Raw genomic sequence first — 17991 nt, forward strand, 5'->3', positions numbered from 1 at the left:
CCAGCATCCCCTCCCCCGCATCCAGCCCCAGAGAAGCAGGAAGAGTCCCCTCCTATAGTCCCAGTGACATGCTCCAGGAAGAGGGGCCGGCCCCCCCTGACTCCCAGCCAGCGGGCAGAGCGGGAAGCTGCTCGGGCAGGGCCAGAGGGCACCTTTTCTCCCACTCCGAATGCCAGCACCACCACAGGAGGCCCTCTGGAAGATAGCCCTACTGTGGCCCCCAAAAGTACTACCTTCCTGAAGAATATCCGACAATTTATTATGCCTGTAGTGAGTGCCCGCTCCTCCCGTGTCATCAAGACTCCCCGGCGATTTATGGATGAAGATCCTCCCAAACCTCCAAAGGTGGAGGTCTCACCTGTTTTTCGACCTCCCGTTGCAACCTCCCCACTTGCTCCCCAGGAAGCAGTGCCAGTCCCCTCTCCACCTCGCGTCCCAACCCCCCCATCTATCCCAGTCCCACTTCCTGAGAAGAGACGTTCCATTCTAAGGGAACCCACATTTCGTTGGACCTCACTAACCCGGGAGCTGCCACCTCCTCCTCCTGCTCCTCCACCAGCCTCATCTCCGCCAGCTTCATCCCCTCCACCTGCCCCTGCCACTCCCTCCCGGAGGCCCTTGCTCCTTCGGGCCCCTCAGTTTACCCCAAGTGAAGCTCACCTGAAGATCTATGAATCGGTGCTTACTCCTCCTCCTCTTGGGGTTCCTGAAGCCCCTGAGCCAGAGCCTCCTCCTGCTGATGACTCTCCAGCTGAGCCTGAGCCTCGGGCAGTGGGGCGGACCAACCACCTCAGCTTGCCTCGATTTGCCCCCGTGGTCACCACTCCCGTTAAGGTCGAGGTATGCCCCCATGGAGCTCCATCTTTGAGCAGCGGGCAGCAGCTTCAGACTCAGCTACAGCAGCCCCTGCAGGCCTTGCAGTCCCAGCTCCTGCCCCAGGCACTACCCCCACAGCAGCCACAAGTACACCCACACGTACAGCCACAGTTACAGCTGCAACCAGCTCCATCATCACAACACACACCACCTCTGGAAAAGGTCCGTGTTACAAGCATGGGTTCCCTGCCACTGTCTGGGGTGGAAGAAAAAATGTTCAGCCTTCTCAAGAGAGCTAAGGTGCAGCTATTCAAGATTGACCAGCAGCAGCAGCAGAAAGTGGCAGCTTCAATGCCGGTGAGCATGGTGCTTTGGCCAGGCCCCTGCAGCCAGTCCATGCAGCTGCCTCCCCAGACACTGTCCAGCAGGACCCTCAGGACTAGTTCTCCCTTTGTCTCCACCACCTGTTTCTTCCCTGGTCCCATCCCTTCCCTTTGCTATTGCCCTGCTCCCACATGTCCTCACATTGCAGCCCTTGACTCTGTTCATTCTCCTGCCAGCCAAGCCCTGCAATACAAATGGAGGAGTCTGTAGGGACGGTCAAGCAGACCCCAGACAGAGGCTCTGTCAAGTCTGAAGATGAATCCGTGGAAGCTAAGAGAGAGCGAGCTTCGGTATGCAGTGAGAAGGGGGTCCTCTGAAGAAGGCGGTCGTAGGACCACAGGGAGCAACTTCTTACACAGTTTCCTGTTTTATTTTGTTTTGTTTTTTCCTCTCCCAGGGCCCTGAGTCCCCTGTGCAAGGCCCTCGCATCAAACATGTTTGCCGTCATGCTGCTGTGGCTCTGGGTCAGGCTCGGGCCATGGTGCCTGAAGATGTCCCCCGCCTCAGTGCCCTTCCTCTCCGAGACCGGCAAGACCTTGCCACAGAGGGTAGGGGACTATGTAGTGGTGAGGCTTGACAGCAAATCAAGTCCGGGCATGAGCAAGAGCACTGGACAGCTGAGTGAAGGGATAGGATTAGGTGTAGGGGGTGAGTGGTTTGGAGTGCTATGAGGTCTTGGACAAAGAGGTTGGTTCAGTGTTGGGAGTGGAAGGGGACTAGGGACATGAGGTAGGTGGCTTTGTGGCTCTATCTGTACTCCCATCTGCTGCAATAGATACATCGTCAGCATCTGAGACTGAGAGTGTCCCATCCCGGTCCCAGCGGGAAAAGGTGGAATCTGCAGGGCCTGGGGGAGACTTGGAGCCTGCAGGGACTGCGGGGGCCCTGGCCCACACCCCCCGACGCCCACTGCCCTCCCACCACGGCAAGAAGATGAGAATGGCTCGTTGTGGGCATTGTCGGGGTTGCCTGCGTGTGCAGGACTGTGGGTCTTGTGTCAACTGCTTGGACAAACCCAAGTTTGGGGGCCCCAACACCAAGAAGCAGTGCTGTGTGTAAGTAGCTGGGGTGTGGCCTCTGTTCCCTCCTGGGGTGTCAGTTACCTGAGCCTCCTGGCCCAGCCCCTCTTCTGTCCAGCCAGAGCAGTGGGATTGGCATCCTTGTGGAGAGTTTCCTCTCTTCCCCCAGACCACCAGTCCCCTACCCTGGTGACGTGCTGCTCCCCTCCCCAGATACCGGAAGTGTGACAAAATAGAGGCTCGGAAGATGGAGCGGCTGGCAAAAAAAGGTAATGAGATGTGAAGAGCATTTCTTCACAAAACCTTAGGTAGATTAGTGGTGTGAAGGAAGCCGTGTTTTCTTTGCTCTCCCCTTTGCCTTTGCAGCCTGCACTTTAGTCCTTTTCCACCAAATGCCTGCATATCTTTCCTGCATTCCTTCTCTTGTGCTGCATTTCTTTCTGGCTTCCCTCTGTCCTGGTGTCCCATGTCCCTGGCTGAGTTCAAATCCTACTGAGTCCCCTGTCCCCACAGGCCGGACGATAGTGAAGACGCTGTTGCCCTGGGATTCCGATGAATCTCCTGAGGCCTCCCCTGGTCCTCCAGGCGCACGCCGGGGGGCGGGAGCTGGGGGGCCCCGGGAGGAGGTGGGAGCCACCCCCGGGCCCGAGGAGCAGGACTCCCTCCTACTGCAGCGCAAGTCAGCCCGACGCTGCGTCAAACAGCGGCCCTCCTATGATGTCTTCGAGGACTCAGACGACTCAGAGCCCGGGGGTCCTCCTGCTCCGAGACGTCGAACCCCCAGAGAACATGGTGCGAACCTTCTGATACTTCCTCTGACAAACAGTCGTCAGTCTTGTGCCTCTTTTTGGCAGTGCTGAGGGTGGAATCTAAGGCCATCGGTTTATTCAAGAGTGGTTGAAGGCAGAGGAGGAAGTCATTCAAGGGGGACGCAGAATTGGTGTTTGAGGTCCCCACTGAGCTAATTGAGCAAGGCCTAAGGGTCTTCCTTTTGAGCCTTAGTTAGGGAAAGCCCCGATAAATGTAGGTATTGTTTAGGGATTGTAGGTGAAGAGGGGTAAGGGGCATGGCAGGGAGGGAGGAACTGTACTGTTCTATGTCCTGCCTAGAGCTGCCAATGCTAGAACCTGAGGAGCAGAGCCGGCCCCGCAAACCCACCCTGCAGCCTGTGTTGCAGCTCAAGGCCCGAAGGCGCCTGGACAAGGTCAGCACGGCCCGCTCCGAGAACCCCAAGCCCTGTGTGAGGCATGGCTCCTGCTCTCCAGGAGCTACCTGGCAAGTCAGGGTGATGGGCACACCTGAGTGTTGTGGTGTGTCCTCACCAGAGGACAGGTCTTGAGGGATGAGGCAAGCCTTGCCTATCTGGAAAGCCAAGTGGGATCTGGGCAAAAGGCAGGGTCTGGCAGGCTGGGGGGACGGGCAGTGAGGAAAAGAGTCTGCAGAGGAGTGGAGCTAGCAGCTTTGACCACCCCATTTCCTTCCTTAGGATGCTTTAGCCCCTGGCCCCTTTGCCTCTTTTCCCAATGGCTGGACTGGAAAACAGAAGTCCCCTGATGGTGTGCACCGGGTCCGAGTAGATTTTAAGGTACAGCATTGTGGGCAGGTTGCAGAGCCTATAGTGGAAGAAACTTGATTAGTCAGAATAGCCAGGGCATTCAGGATGGATCTGACTTGTGTTTCTGGCTGCTTTCCAATCAATCCTGTGTCCATCCTCACAGGAGGATTGTGACCTTGAGAACGTCTGGCTGATGGGTGGTCTTAGTGTGCTCACTTCTGTGCCAGGGGGACCACCGATGGTGTGCCTGCTATGTGCTAGCAAAGGCCTCCACGAGGTTGGTGCACTTTGCCTTTTTTTCACAAGACAGCCCCTCCCCCAACTCCCCAAGGTCTGCCTCGGCCCTTCCTGACTGCCCGGGCCCTCCCAGCCAGGCTTGTCCTCTGACTTTCCAGCCTCACACTATCTGTCATTTCCTTGCTCCTCTCAGCTGGTCTTCTGCCAAGTCTGCTGTGACCCTTTCCACCCATTCTGCTTGGAGGAGACTGAGCGGCCCTTGCCACAGCATCATGATACCTGGTGCTGCCGCCGCTGCAAATTTTGCCATGTCTGTGGACGCAAAGGCCGAGGATCCAAGGTGTGGGCACTGGCCAGCCTAGGGCAGGAGGGGGTATCCTTATGCAGTATATTTTACATTACTTTTTCTTCCACCATCCCCCAGCACCTTCTGGAGTGTGAACGTTGCCGCCATGCTTACCACCCAGCCTGCCTGGGTCCCAGCTACCCAACCCGGGCTACTCGTAGACGACACCACTGGGTGAGAGATGTGCCCATATCTCTTACTTTGGCATTCAGTCATCCCATCCTTGGACTTAATGTGGGCCAAAGCTTGAATGGGAAGACTTGGGGATTGCTTTTGAGAATGTGATAAATGGCATTTCCTCTGCAGAAAACACACATAGTCAAGCTGTAGATGCAGAATTTGATGTTACGGATTCAGGGGCTCATGGGTTCAATATTCCCAAGCTCATGGTACTTTGCTTTGAGCTCAGGTCCATTTCTGCATCTCTTCCTCTTTCCATTCATCTTACCCACACATTTCTTGTATTGGTCCTTCTTCAGCTGTTTCTCTAGGCCCTTCTTCCCCATGTCCCCTTTGTACTTCAGCCTGATGTCCAGCTTTCTTCTAACATCACCCTGTTTCCTCAGATCTGTTCAGCCTGTGTGCGCTGTAAGAGCTGTGGGGCAACTCCAGGCAAGAACTGGGATGTCGAGTGGTCTGGAGATTACAGCCTCTGCCCCAGGTGCACCGAGCTCTATGAGAAAGGTGGGACCTGGCAGGAGAACAGGGCCTGGCGGGCTAAAGGGGAACAGGCCAGGTTCCTGACTGTAGAGTCCCACTCAAGACTTCCAGTTGTAAAAGTCAAGAAAGATAGTCTAGTGACTTACTACCTTCAAGCAGCTGAACTTTGCCTTTGATTCAAGGTATCCTTCAACTAAAGTCTTCCAGTATACATACAGTGGACATAGAACCACTCTTGAGAATTGTGGGAGTCAGGAATTTGGAAATGCACTCTCAGTCTCTAAGATCCTTCAGTGAGCCCCAAGTTTCCACTGGGCAGCTTGAAAACCTAGGCCTGCCTCCTCTGTTCAGCCAACACATTTAGCAAAGCTGTTTTTTGTTGACAGTGTTGGGACTACAGAGAGAGCAGGCTTTGTCCTCAGACTGAAGGGTGTAGTGGAGGTAGCTTATGCAGCTGTTTAAATGTGGTCAGTAATAGGGGCAGGAGTTAACCCTGGCCTCTCTGACTTCTGCCCCTTCCTTTTCCTTCCAGGAAACTACTGCCCAATTTGTACACGCTGCTATGAAGATAACGACTATGAAAGCAAGATGATGCAGTGCGCACAGTGTGACCACTGGGTGCATGCCAAGTGTGAGGGACTCTCAGGTGAGAAGGAGAGGACCTAGGGCACAAACTCAGCCCTGAGGGAACACTACCCCCACCAGAGATGCTTAGGAATTAAAGGTGGACCAACATCCTTGGCCTAGGGGCTCCTGGGAGCCCTTAAATCTTTCCAATCCATTCTTACCCAACTGTCTCCTTTCTTACCCAACTGTTGCAGATGAAGACTACGAGATCCTTTCTGGGCTGCCAGACTCAGTGCTGTACACATGTGGTCCGTGTGCTGGGGCGACACAACCCCGCTGGCGAGAGGCCCTAAGTGGGGCCCTACAGGGGGGCCTGCGCCAGGTGCTCCAGGGCCTGCTGAGCTCCAAGGCTGCGGGCCCACTGCTACTGTGCACCCAGGTCTGGAGGGCCCAGGAGGCAGGATGGGTGGGGCCAGGCTCAGCCCCAGCCCTGCTGACTTCCCCCATTTGCAGTGTGGGCAGGATGGGAAACAGCTACACCCAGGACCCTGTGATTTGCAAGCTGTGGGTCAGCGCTTTGAGGAAGGCCACTACAAATCTGTGGTGAGTGGGACATGGGGAGGAAGGAGCAGGTGGATGCCAAGAAGAGAGGGCATAGCGGGGCTTTGGGGCAGTCTCAGACCCTGAGAAACTCTTGTACAGCACAGTTTCATGGAAGACATGGTAGGCATCCTGATGAGGCACTCAGAAGAAGGAGAGACCCCAGAGCGCCGGGCTGGAGGTCAGATGAAGGGACTCCTATTGAAGGTACATGCTGGTGCATTGCCTGTAGGGTGATTGGGGGATGGGGCAGAAAAATGTATCCTTCAGATCCTGCCCCACCAACTCCTATGGGAGACCAGTTCTTATTCTGTTACCCTGCTTTCCAGCTGCTAGAGTCTGCATTCGGCTGGTTCGATGCCCGCGACCCCAAGTACTGGCGACGAAGTACCCGGCTACCAAAGTGAGCAAGACTGGGTAGCAGAAGGGGGACCAACAAGTGAGGGCAAAGACAAGGGTATCTGGGATTCCAGGGATCAGGCTAGGCTGAGGAGTAGGGTTCAGATCAAGACTGGAGATAAGGGTGGTGGAACCTGGGTGAGCCTCCCCTGTTCTTCTAGACTAGCAGAGGTGCAGGTGTGTAGTTGGCGCTCACTTTGTTTCTGCTTTCTTAAAGGCATCTGCGGGGGTGGGGGGGCTGGGCTGGGTAGGCACTGATGGGCCAGGTAGTCAGGATGGTGATGTGGAAGCCCAGGAAGCTGTAGGAGCCTAGGCCAAGCACCTGTTACAGTTTAAGGATCAAAGAAAGCTTCCTGGAAGAGATGACGTCTGAGCTGACAGGTGGAAGGAGACTGTTCCAAGAACATGGGGAACAGTGCATCATATGCTAAAAGTGCCTGACTTATCTGGGGGACTAAGAAAATTCACGTGGAAAGAGGTCTAAGAAGGGTGTCACAGCATGTTAAGACTGGTAATGGTGGGTAGGCTGCAGTTCATTTGCCTTTGTTGAGCACATCAGATGCCAACTCTGCTTGTCCACAGCGGAGTCCTCCCCAATGCGGTGTTGCCCCCATCTCTGGACCATGTCTATGCTCAGTGGAGACAGCAGGAATCAGAGACCCCAGAATCTGGACAGCCTCCAGGAGATCCCTCAGCAGGTATTGTGACTGGGAAGTGGGAGCTGGAACATGATTGGTGGGGCACTCTCCAGGTCTGATTTCTAGATTTCCCTTCCCAAACCCTTTGCAGTTGTCCAGAGCAAGGATCCAGCTGCTTTCTCACACCTGGATGATCCCCGCCAGTGTGCACTCTGTCTCAAATATGGGGATGCTGACTCCAAGGTAAGGGCCGCTGTGTGAAGGTCTAGGTTGTGGGGCCTGGTTCTTGGAATCATCCCCCTGCAAACCCCCACTACTTACTCTTCTGCCCCCAGGAGGCAGGGCGGCTCCTGTACATTGGGCAGAATGAGTGGACACATGTCAATTGTGCCATTTGGTCCGCTGAAGTGTTTGAGGAGAATGATGGCTCCCTCAAGAATGTTCATGCTGCTGTAGCACGAGGGAGACAGATGGTAAGGGCATGGGCCTGGAGAGGGGGCTGCCTTGGTCCCAGGTTAGTATCCCCTGCAGTGTGGAGACAGCTCTTATTTCACAGTGTCTGGGACATGTCCTTCCACTGCTGGTCCTAAGTAACCTTCATCTTGTGGTGCAGTGACTTGAACCTAGGGCCTGAGGCATACTAGGCAAGTGTTCTGTCTCTGAGCATTTTCTTTTTCTTGGAGACAAGGTCTCATTTTGTAACCCCTGGCTGGCCTGGAGCTCATAGCCCAGTCTTGCTTCAAACTCTTGATCCTCCTGTCTCTCCCTCTGAAGTGCTTGGATTTTAGGTGTGTGCCATCGTGCCTGGTTCCCCAGGTACCCTTTTTGGTCGTCCTAATACTCTAGCATTATGGTGATTGATAACACTTTTTCTTTGGTTATGATCTGGGCTTGAATCTCGGAAAATGGAAAGTGAGATATCTTGCCAATTGCACCTTTCTAGGACACCTTCTATACAATGCCCTCTCCCTCTTTATGTGGTCTCCTCACCCCAATGAAATCGGGGTCAGAATCCTCCCTCACTGTGGGCCTGGGCTGGGTCCTGCAGAGCACCCCATGCTCCCTCACAGGAGCTGGACAACAATGACTAACTAGAATAAAGCAGGCTTCCCGTAAGAATGGTTGGGAAATGGCAGTTGCCAGCCAGTAAGCTGTTGCTTTCTCCAGACTCTACTTCACAACTCTGGGATAGTTTAGGTGTGCACCTGGCCCTGGGCATAGCTAGTAGGTAGAGCTTTGGCTGTGTGGGGTGCTAGGCCAGTCTTATATATCAGTAACATCAGACTGTAGCCACTGTCCCCACACTTTTCACCTCAGCCTCCCCTTCCTCCCATAGCGCTGTGAGCTCTGCTTGAAGCCCGGAGCCACAGTGGGCTGCTGCCTGTCCTCGTGCCTCAGCAACTTCCACTTCATGTGTGCCCGGGCCAGCTACTGCATCTTCCAGGATGACAAGAAGGTTTTCTGCCAGAAACACACAGACCTCCTAGATGGCAAGGTGGGCCAGGATGCTAGGGGCACAGCTGCCCGTTCTCTTTGTCTTATAGGTTCCCCTGTGGTCCTGTAGGCCAAGCCCCTGACTAATAAGTCCTTACCTGCAGAGCTTTTCCCTCACTTTCCCCTGCCCTCTGCCAATCCAGCAACCCCATTTGCCTCCTGCTTCCCAGGAGATTGTGACCCCTGATGGTTTTGATGTTCTCCGCCGAGTCTATGTGGACTTTGAGGGTATCAACTTCAAGCGAAAGTTCTTGACTGGGCTTGAACCTGATGTCATCAATGTACTAATAGGTAAGCCACTTGCCCTTTTGCCTGCTGTTCTAACCTCACCTGACTACCACACCTCACTTCTCCTTTGTACTACAGGCTCAATCAGAATCGACTCCCTGGGCACCCTGTCTGATCTCTCAGACTGTGAGGGTCGGCTCTTCCCCATTGGCTATCAGTAAGCATTCCAGGGCTGATGAGGGGTAGGAGACTCCAGGGCTGGATGTTGTTTTTCAGGTTGTCCTAACCCCTTTGTTCTACGTGTCTGCTTGCCAGGTGCTCCCGTCTATACTGGAGCACAGTAGATGCTCGGAGGCGCTGCTGGTATCGGTGCCGAATTCTAGAGTATCGTCCGTGGGGACCAAGGGAGGAGCCGGTTCACCTGGAGGCTGCAGAGGAGAACCAGACCATTGTGCATAGCCCCACCCATTCTTCAGGTAGCACTTTGGTACTGTCCCATTGCCTTCCCAAATGCCGCCCTCCCCAAACTCTAACTCAGCTACCCCCATACCGTTCCTGCCTTGATAAACTCTAGGATGCTGCTATTCTTTTCCTTGTAATGACTGAGGCAGGTAGCTTAGTGGCCTTGTTGTATACCCCAGGTGCTGAACCTTCTCAAAAAGGGAAGGGAGAGCACAAGGCTATGAGCTTAAGTACAGTGGTGGACATCCATAGGGAACAAGAGTGTTCACAGCTGACTTCCTGAGAGCTGTGTCCTCCTGTAGTGTTTTATTGACCATCTTAAGGTCATGTTCAAGGAGGGTGGAGTGTCTCTACAGTAACAATAGTAGAGCCAAGATTAGGGTCTAGATCTGGTCACTTCTCTGGCTGCATCTTACCACACCATACGGAGGGACAGAGCTGAGAGCCAGATGCCACTTAGCAGAGAATGGGCTTGGAGGTCAGTAAAGAGAGAGGACATCATGGGCCACTTAGGGTGAGGAAGAGATGTTTATGGTAATAGCTTTTTTTTCCATATGGAAGAGAGGGAAGGAGAATGCATCCTTCCTGACTAGAGACTAAGAATATTGAGAGGGGGAGGAAAAGATGAGCTTGCAAAGCCTGGGTGGGGTTAGGTAAAGGAGAGTCTGGAGCCTCAACAGATATGTTTGATGGAGCAGGAGTGCACAGGACCAATAACAAAAGTGATAAGGCTGGCTATGCTAGACATAGGGCCTTGCTGGCAGCTCAGGGCACTTGGGGCTTGCCACAGAAGAGAAGTGGGCAGCAAGGGAGTAGAGAGACAGCCAAGGGTGGGTGGAAGAGTTCAGGAAGAACTGACCCAGGGCTATGTGGAACATTTTCAGATAGCCATAAATGGTCTGGGGCTCAGGTGATGGTTGGACATTAGTGTGTGTCTGGGCTCTAGAGGGCACAATTGAGTTGGAAGGACTTATGGCAGGAGTTTTTGGCACAGGACCCCCCCAACCCCCCAACCTTCCTTGATAATTCTCTTACCTCTTCAGAGCCCCTTAATCATGAGGACCTGCCAGATACAAATTCTCTGATCCCTGGAGCTCCTGAAAACTACTCGCCCATTCAGAATCTGGAACCCCTGCTTCGGCCAGATTCAAGCAGTGCTCCTCCTCTTACTCCCCGCTCCTTTTCAGGGGCTCGAATCAAAGTGCCCAACTACTCGCCATCTCGGAGGCCCTTAGGGGGTGTCTCCTTTGGCCCCCTGCCCTCCCCCGGTAAGTACATGGGAATGTCCTAGAGTGGGCAGAGCTGGGGAAGGTGGAGCTGCTGGCTGATACTGACCCTTTCTCTCATAGGAAGTCCATCTTCTCTGACGCACCACATCCCTACAGTGGGAGACCCGGACTTCCCAGCTCCCCCCAGGCGCTCCCGGCGTCCTAGCCCCTTGACCCCTAGACCGCCACCATCACGGCGGGCCTCCTCTCCTCTCAGAACTTCCCCTCAGCTCAGGGTGCCCCTGTCTACCTCAGTCACAGCCCTCACACCTACCTCAGGGGAGCTGGCTCCCCATGGCCTGGCCCCATCTCCTCTACCACCCCCTGAAGACCTGGGCCCAGACTTTGAAGACATGGAGGTGGTGTCAGGACTGAGTGCTGCTGACCTGGACTTTGCAGCCAGCCTGCTGGGGACTGAACCCTTCCAAGAAGAGATTGTGGCTGCAGGGGCAGTGGGGAACAGTCAGGGGGGCCCAGGAGACAGCTCAGAGGAGGAGGCCAGTCCTACTACCCACTACGTCCACTTCCCTGTGACGGTGGTGTCTGGCCCTGCCCTGGCCCCAAGTCCCCTCTCTGGAGTACCCCGAATTGAGCAGCTGGATGGAGTGGATGATGGCACCGACAGTGAGGCTGAGGCTGTGCAGCAACCCCGGGGACAGGGGACTCCTCCTTCAGGACCAGTTGTGGGCCGAGGTGGGGTCCTCGGTGCTGCAGGAGACAGAGCCCGACCTCCTGAAGACCTGCCTTCAGAAATTGTGGATTTTGTGTTGAAGAACCTAGGGGGTCCCGGGGAGGGAGCTGCTGGTCCCAGAGAGGAGTCACTTCCTATAGCACCTCCCTTGGCCAATGGCAGCCAGCCCTCCCAAGGCCTGCCCCCTAGCCCAGCTGACCCCACACGGACATTTGCCTGGCTCCCTGGGGCTCCAGGGGTCCGGGTGTTGAGCCTGGGCCCTGCTCCTGAGCCCCCTAAGCCTGCTACATCCAAGATCATCCTTGTCAATAAGTTGGGGCAAGTATTTGTGAAGATGGCTGGGGAAGGTGATCCTGTCCCACCTCCAGTAAAGCAGCCACCTCTACCCCCTATCATTCCTCCCACAACCCCCACTTCCTGGACTCTGCCCCCAGGACCCCTGCTCAGTGTATTGCCAGTGGTAGGGGTAGGAGTGGTTCGCCCTGCCCCACCTCCACCTCCGCCCCCACTCACTCTGGTGTTCAGCAGTGGGCCACCCAGCCCACCTCGCCAGGCCATCCGTGTCAAGAGAGTGTCCACTTTCTCTGGTCGTTCTCCGGCTCCTCCCCCAAACAAAGCCCCCCGGCTGGATGAAGATGGAGAGTCCTTGGAGGATACCCCTCAAATTCCAGGGATCAGTGGCAGTGGGTAAGTGTGGGTCTGAGGCTGGAGCAGCAAGCAGGGGAGGTGGACAGAAGGCATTTCAGCCCTTGATGCTTCCTTCCACTAGGTTTAGTCGCGTGCGCATGAAAACACCCACAGTACGTGGTATGATGGACCTGGACAATCCTGGGGAACCCCCTGGGGAGGAAAGCCCAGGGTGAGTGACCAGGTCCTCCTCCCCAGGGGCTCTGGGACCCCTAGCCTAGGGGAAACCTCCTGACAGGTCTCTCCTTGCAGGCCTTTCCAGGACCGGTACCCTTTACTGCCACTTCCAGAAGGTCCTCCCCGGTCTGCTGATGGCCCCTCAGACCTGCTGCTTGAGTCCCAGTGGCATCACTATTCAGGTAGAGACCAGCCTTTTCCTCTCACTGCTTCTTCCTGTGCTTAGCCTAATGGGTGACCAACAGAACCAGAATTTGTTCAGTCAGAAGCACAGTGTACTCCAGGGGATGAGTGCCTGAGCTCTCCCTCAACACCAGAAAACATAAAAACCAGTGCACACCCACTGGGTATAAGCCCACGGTTAGGTTGCTAGGGTCACTGAGCCATTCTTAGGGGAGCTCACGGCCTTGTGACAAAAACTGAAATGACATTCAAAAACAGGTTTAGTGATGCTTTCTTATAATCCCAGCACTCTAGTGCAGGTTGAGTCAGGATTGACTCAAATTCAATACCAGTCTGGGCTCCATAGTGAAGCCCTGACTCAAAACAAAAAGACAAAACTCTAAGAAAAAATACTTCAGCTCAGGCCAAGTGTGATGGTGCATGCCTTAATTCCAGCACTTTGAGAGGCAGAGGCAGGCGGATCTCTTGTGAGTTCAATGCCAGCTAGGTCTACATAATTAGTTCCAGGCCCTGTCTCAAAATAACAAACAAGAAACCCATTCAGCTCCATGTACAAGCTTGAATGGCAGGGCTTTGTGTAGTGATCCCAGGAGTTGGGGGGTTGGGGAGTGTCAGGGTCTCCCAGAGAATTACTACCTGGTAAAACCAAAAGGTTGTAGGGATCACCCAGGGAGGAGGGAGCCCCTAGGACCTCAGTGGGGGCAGGAACAGTGGGAAGATAGAAGCGAGTGGTGTTCCAGAGGCCAGAAAGGGAGTGGTCAGCAGTTCAGCTGCCACAGTGAGCCCCAGGCCAGGCCTGCTGGTCCAGGACTGGCAGAGTGCATGAGCAGGTGGCATGGGGTGGGTAGGATGTTTAAGATAGTGGTTGATGAGAAGCCAAAGTGGCACCTAGGCAGCTGGCCAAGAAGTTGAGCTAAGGATCAGGAGGAGGTGGGGCAGCAAGTCAGGGAGCTTGAGGCTATGAGGACTGTGACTGCAAAGCCAAGGTGAGGGGGAGGGTGGTAGTTGAGGGAAAGGGCATAGAAAAGATAGCATAGCACAGCACAGTGGTCTGCTTTGAGCAGGTGACTCCTGAGATGGAGGAAAGGAGGTCAGGCAGGGTCACAGGTGGGGTGTTTGAGTGATTTTGGATGCCAAATTTGGTGAGGCTGAAAGTGATGTTCTTGATTCCTGGGGTCAGTCAGTAGGGCAGCCAAATGAACTGGTGGCAGGCAACCTGCTTTGGGATTTGCAGCAGCTCAGCCCTACCTAGGTGTTTGGATTTTCTCAATATACAGAGCTGGGCCAGGAGCACTAAAGTAGAGCCAGGTAAACTAAGACTGCTTAACAGAGAGGTGGCATACAGGTCATAAGAAGGTGTGGCCATGATAGGCAGGTTCCTGCCCTTAGGGACCCAGACATGTAGGTTCTGCAGTGTTAGGTGCCCTGCAAGTTAGATGAGCAGTGTGAGAAGGAAAACTGGGAAAGGGCTCTTCGGTCAACCCTGTATGTTCAGGGGTCAAGTGAAGGGGAGACCAGGAAGAGAAGAGGTGGAAGAGTTTGTTTGTGGTGGGCCCTGCAGCCTGGGGATGATCCAGGTCCTGCAGCAAGGGTCAGGTTTAGTCTTGCTAGGGCTAGGGAGGGTGTGTGGGCAGGCTGACCCAGAGAAATGCTGTGGCAAGAGACTGACCATGTGGGTCCTGCCCTTCTAATTCATGTTTCACTTGTACTTTGTGTCCCACCCTTGCCGTGGATACAGTGGTCAGCTTCAGGGTATGCACTGTGGGTGCCCACAACAGCATTTTGCTGTCTAATCCCCACAGTCCTTAAAGCACTTCCTTCTGTGGCATCCAGGACCCCACATTCTCCTCTTAACCTTTAGAGGGTCATGCCTCTTTGTCCCAACCTTCAGTTTGTGTGTCCCAAGGCCTTGGCCTTGTGTTCTGTCTGGATCCTCCCACCTGCTCTCTTCTTCCTTCAAGGCGGATAGTCCTGTCTGCATTCTGATAGCCACCATGTTGCTCTCAACAGCCCAGCCTATTCCCTGGACTCGGGCTCCTGCTTTCTGCTGTTTCCTTGCCATTTCCACTGGCAAGTTGCAAGGGGAGAATCTCTAGAGAGCTCAAAGTCAGTCTGTCCCAAACAGTCCTTGACTTCACCCCAAAGTGTTCCTTCCTTATCCTCATGACAGCTGATGGCACTCTTACCTTTCCTCAAGACCCAAACATCAGGGTTGCCCTTGACCATTACTCTGTCACATGCACATCTGCTACATCAGGAATTCTGTCTGCTTTATCTTTAAAATCTATGAACCCTGGGCTGGAGAGATGGCTCAGCAGTTAAGAGCACTGGCTGTTCTTGCAGAGGACCCAGGTTTGGTTCCCAGCACCCACATGGCAGCTAACAACTGTAACTCCAGTTCCAGGGGATCTGACAGCCTCTTCTGATCTTCGAGGGCATTGCATGACATATATACATAAAAATAAAAATAATATTTTTTTTTTTTTGTCTTTTTGAGACAGGGTCTCCCTGTAGCCCCAGCTGTCTTGGAACTCACTATGTAGACCAGGCTGGCCTTGAACTCACAGAGATCCGCCTGCCTTCTGAGTGCTGGGATTAAAGGCGTGTGCCACCACGCCCAGCTATAAATAAATATTTTTAAATCTATGAACCCTGAAGATGACGCAGACTTAAAATCCCCAGCCACTTTGGAGGCTGAGGCAGGAGTTCAGGGCTAACCTGGGCAACATGGTGAAATCTTATTTGAATAAAATTGACTAATAAGTAAATAGCCCCAAGAAGTTCCTTAAATAGCTTATACTATAGAGTTTACTTAAATGTATCTGAGACTATACATTTTAATACCTAGAAAATTACCCTGTGTTGGGGCTGGGAGTGTAAATCAGTAGTAGAACATTTACCTAGCACATGCAAGGCCCCGGGTTCAATCCCTAATGCAAAAAAAGAAAATACTGCATATGATTTGTACTTACTGTAATTCCCCGGTACCTGTAATCTGTATGAAAAACAGAATAATGATGAGTAGATGGGTATGCATGGTAGGCTGAGTTTGGTGTAGCCTGCAGAGGCCAGCCTCTGTGCAGCTATTCTGTGCATGAAAAGTCCTGCAGAAAAGTTGCTGCAGGCCCCTTAGAATATCCATATCCATGCCATAGGACTCCCTAAGCAATTGGCGTGGGAGGAGGCCATTTGTCCCCCGTATATCTGCTTGCGCCTGGGGAAGGAGAAGAATGGTATCTGCTAGGACTAGGGGGCAATGGCCTTTGAGTCTAGGAAGATGATCCTTTCCTACTTTTACCTGCCCCTTGGAACCAGGTGAGGCCTCGAGCTCTGAGGAGGAGCCCCCATCCCCAGAGGACAAAGAAAACCAGGCTCCAAAACGAGCTGGCCCACACTTACGCTTTGAGATCAGCAGTGAGGATGGCTTCAGTGTGGAGGCTGAGAGCTTGGAGGGTGAGTTGGATGTAACAGTGGCAGGGAGGGAAAGTGTTTAGACCCTATCCTGACAGCTCTGGCCTCACTTCATTCCAGGGGCCTGGAGAACTCTGATTGAGAAAGTGCAAGAGGCCCGAGGGCATGCACGGCTCAGGCATCTCTCCTTTAGTGGTAAGGGGTATCCTCAGAAATGCTGGGGGCTGAGGTGATCTCCAAAGATGAGGTGGGCCCTCCACATGATTGCTGTGTTCTCATCTCCTCTCAGGAATGAGTGGGGCCAGGCTCCTGGGCATCCACCACGATGCTGTCATTTTCCTGGCAGAGCAGCTGCCTGGGGCCCAGCGCTGCCAACACTATAAGTTCCGCTACCACCAGCAGGGAGAGGGCCAGGAAGAGCCGCCTCTGAATCCCCATGGGGCTGCCCGTGCTGAGGTCTATCTCCGGTGAGAAGTTGGGGAGCCCTTGGGGGGAATGAAGTCTAGGAAGATTGAAACTGAGGCACTGGGAAACTCTTAAAGAGTTATCGTAGAGTTCACATCAGAAGTGGACCCCACCCATTTCCCATTTTGCTGTGCCAAAAATGGGCCCAGGTCAAAGAATAGGTAGGCAGCATCTCTTTGAAGGAAGGGCTGTGAGCCTCCTGCCTTCTTCCCACCTGTAGGAAGTGTACCTTTGACATGTTCAACTTCCTGGCCTCCCAGCACCGGGTGCTTCCTGAGGGGGCCACCTGTGATGAAGAAGAGGATGAGGTACAGCTTAGGTCTACCAGGTATGGAGAGCAGAGTGGGGTGCTGGATCTGATCTGAAAGGGTCCTAAAGAGGGTGACCAGTCCTGGATACCAGCCTTTGTGACATTGCTGTCCCCTACCAGACGTGCCACCAGTCTGGAGCTGCCCATGGCCATGCGCTTTCGCCACCTCAAAAAGACATCCAAAGAGGCTGTGGGTGTCTACAGGTTAGTGGGTTTGGGGGGGTGCCCCTTGGGTGGATGGACAGGTGCCATGGGTGGGGAGCAGCCTGCGCTGTCCTCCTGTCCTCTGAGTTCCCCTTGGTCTATTTTGCCCCGCAGATCAGCCATCCATGGGCGAGGCCTGTTCTGTAAACGTAACATCGATGCTGGTGAGATGGTCATTGAATACTCTGGCATTGTCATTCGCTCTGTGCTGACTGACAAGCGGGAGAAATTCTATGATGGAAAGGTGAGCGCCACAAGGTATGAGGTGCATGGATCAGGTCTGCCAGCGGGAGCAGAAACCTGACTCTTCCACTCCATCACTGTAGGGTATTGGGTGCTACATGTTCCGCATGGATGACTTTGATGTGGTGGATGCCACGATGCACGGCAATGCTGCCCGCTTCATCAACCACTCATGTGAGCCCAACTGCTTCTCTCGTGTCATCCACGTGGAAGGCCAGAAACACATTGTCATCTTTGCCCTTCGGCGCATCCTGCGAGGTGAGGAGCTCACCTATGACTACAAATTTCCCATCGAGGATGCCAGCAACAAGCTGCCCTGCAACTGTGGCGCCAAGCGCTGCCGTCGCTTCCTTAACTGAGGCCGTGGCTGCCCCAGACTCCTCATATGCCCACCACCATCTCACCCTGGCCTGTGACTCCCTAGTCTCTCAAAGTGTCTCACTCCCACCCTCCTGTTCATGGTGGATGTGGGCATGTAGTGGGGCAAGGGCCCTGCCTCCACCCCTCCAGCCCATCCAGCAATTGCCCCCTTCCTGTCCCGGGGACCCAGGATGTAGATATTGTATAAAAGTTTCTAAATCCCTTCTTTTCTATGCACTTTTTTATTTAAGAGGGTGGGGTTCCAGGTGGGAATCCCCCCACAATAAAGTCTGTCAATGTTTGGAGAGATGGTCTTCCCATTTGTTTTGGGTTTATTTTGGTCTTTTTGAGACAGGGTCTCCCTGTAGCCCCAGCTGTCCTGGAACTCACTATGTGGACCAGGCTGGCCTCAAACTCACAGAGATCTGCCTGCCTCTGCCTCCCGAGTGCTGGGATTAAAGGCGTGCACCACCATGCCCGGCTTTGTTTTTGTTTTTTGAAACAAAGATCCATTGGCTTCTGCTTCAGCAGTGCTGGGATTAAAGCATGTGCTACCACACCAACCCCATTTAAGTTTTTATGCACAC

General features: G+C 53.9%; 1 protein-coding gene across 1 annotated transcript in view; it reads left to right on the forward strand.

Moving 5' to 3' along the window:
* Kmt2b (lysine methyltransferase 2B) overlaps positions 1–17711 on the forward strand; it is a 21438-nt gene extending 3727 nt beyond the window's left edge. Inside the window, exons 6-40 of the mRNA XM_008828078.1 lie at positions 2–1173; positions 1377–1490; positions 1598–1748; positions 1976–2255; positions 2433–2488; positions 2733–3011; positions 3329–3423; positions 3706–3804; positions 3938–4051; positions 4205–4351; positions 4436–4531; positions 4924–5041; positions 5550–5663; positions 5839–6023; positions 6098–6187; positions 6287–6391; positions 6514–6587; positions 7166–7281; positions 7373–7464; positions 7557–7694; positions 8558–8716; positions 8886–9006; positions 9082–9160; positions 9259–9419; positions 10449–10673; positions 10755–12051; positions 12134–12223; positions 12304–12410; positions 15727–15864; positions 15943–16017; positions 16112–16289; positions 16508–16615; positions 16718–16801; positions 16916–17045; positions 17128–17711. Of these exons, the coding sequence (XP_008826300.1) occupies positions 2–1173; positions 1377–1490; positions 1598–1748; positions 1976–2255; positions 2433–2488; positions 2733–3011; positions 3329–3423; positions 3706–3804; positions 3938–4051; positions 4205–4351; positions 4436–4531; positions 4924–5041; positions 5550–5663; positions 5839–6023; positions 6098–6187; positions 6287–6391; positions 6514–6587; positions 7166–7281; positions 7373–7464; positions 7557–7694; positions 8558–8716; positions 8886–9006; positions 9082–9160; positions 9259–9419; positions 10449–10673; positions 10755–12051; positions 12134–12223; positions 12304–12410; positions 15727–15864; positions 15943–16017; positions 16112–16289; positions 16508–16615; positions 16718–16801; positions 16916–17045; positions 17128–17403 (6863 nt within the window). The 3' untranslated portion in view covers positions 17404–17711. The remainder of the gene's footprint in view (position 1; positions 1174–1376; positions 1491–1597; positions 1749–1975; positions 2256–2432; positions 2489–2732; positions 3012–3328; positions 3424–3705; positions 3805–3937; positions 4052–4204; positions 4352–4435; positions 4532–4923; positions 5042–5549; positions 5664–5838; positions 6024–6097; positions 6188–6286; positions 6392–6513; positions 6588–7165; positions 7282–7372; positions 7465–7556; positions 7695–8557; positions 8717–8885; positions 9007–9081; positions 9161–9258; positions 9420–10448; positions 10674–10754; positions 12052–12133; positions 12224–12303; positions 12411–15726; positions 15865–15942; positions 16018–16111; positions 16290–16507; positions 16616–16717; positions 16802–16915; positions 17046–17127) is intronic.
* The last annotated feature ends 280 nt before the right edge of the window (positions 17712–17991 follow it).

The sequence above is a fragment of the Nannospalax galili genome, unplaced genomic scaffold (genome assembly GCF_000622305.1).
Source record: "Nannospalax galili isolate Female #2095 unplaced genomic scaffold, S.galili_v1.0 scaffold833, whole genome shotgun sequence".
NCBI lineage: Eukaryota > Metazoa > Chordata > Mammalia > Rodentia > Spalacidae > Nannospalax > Nannospalax galili.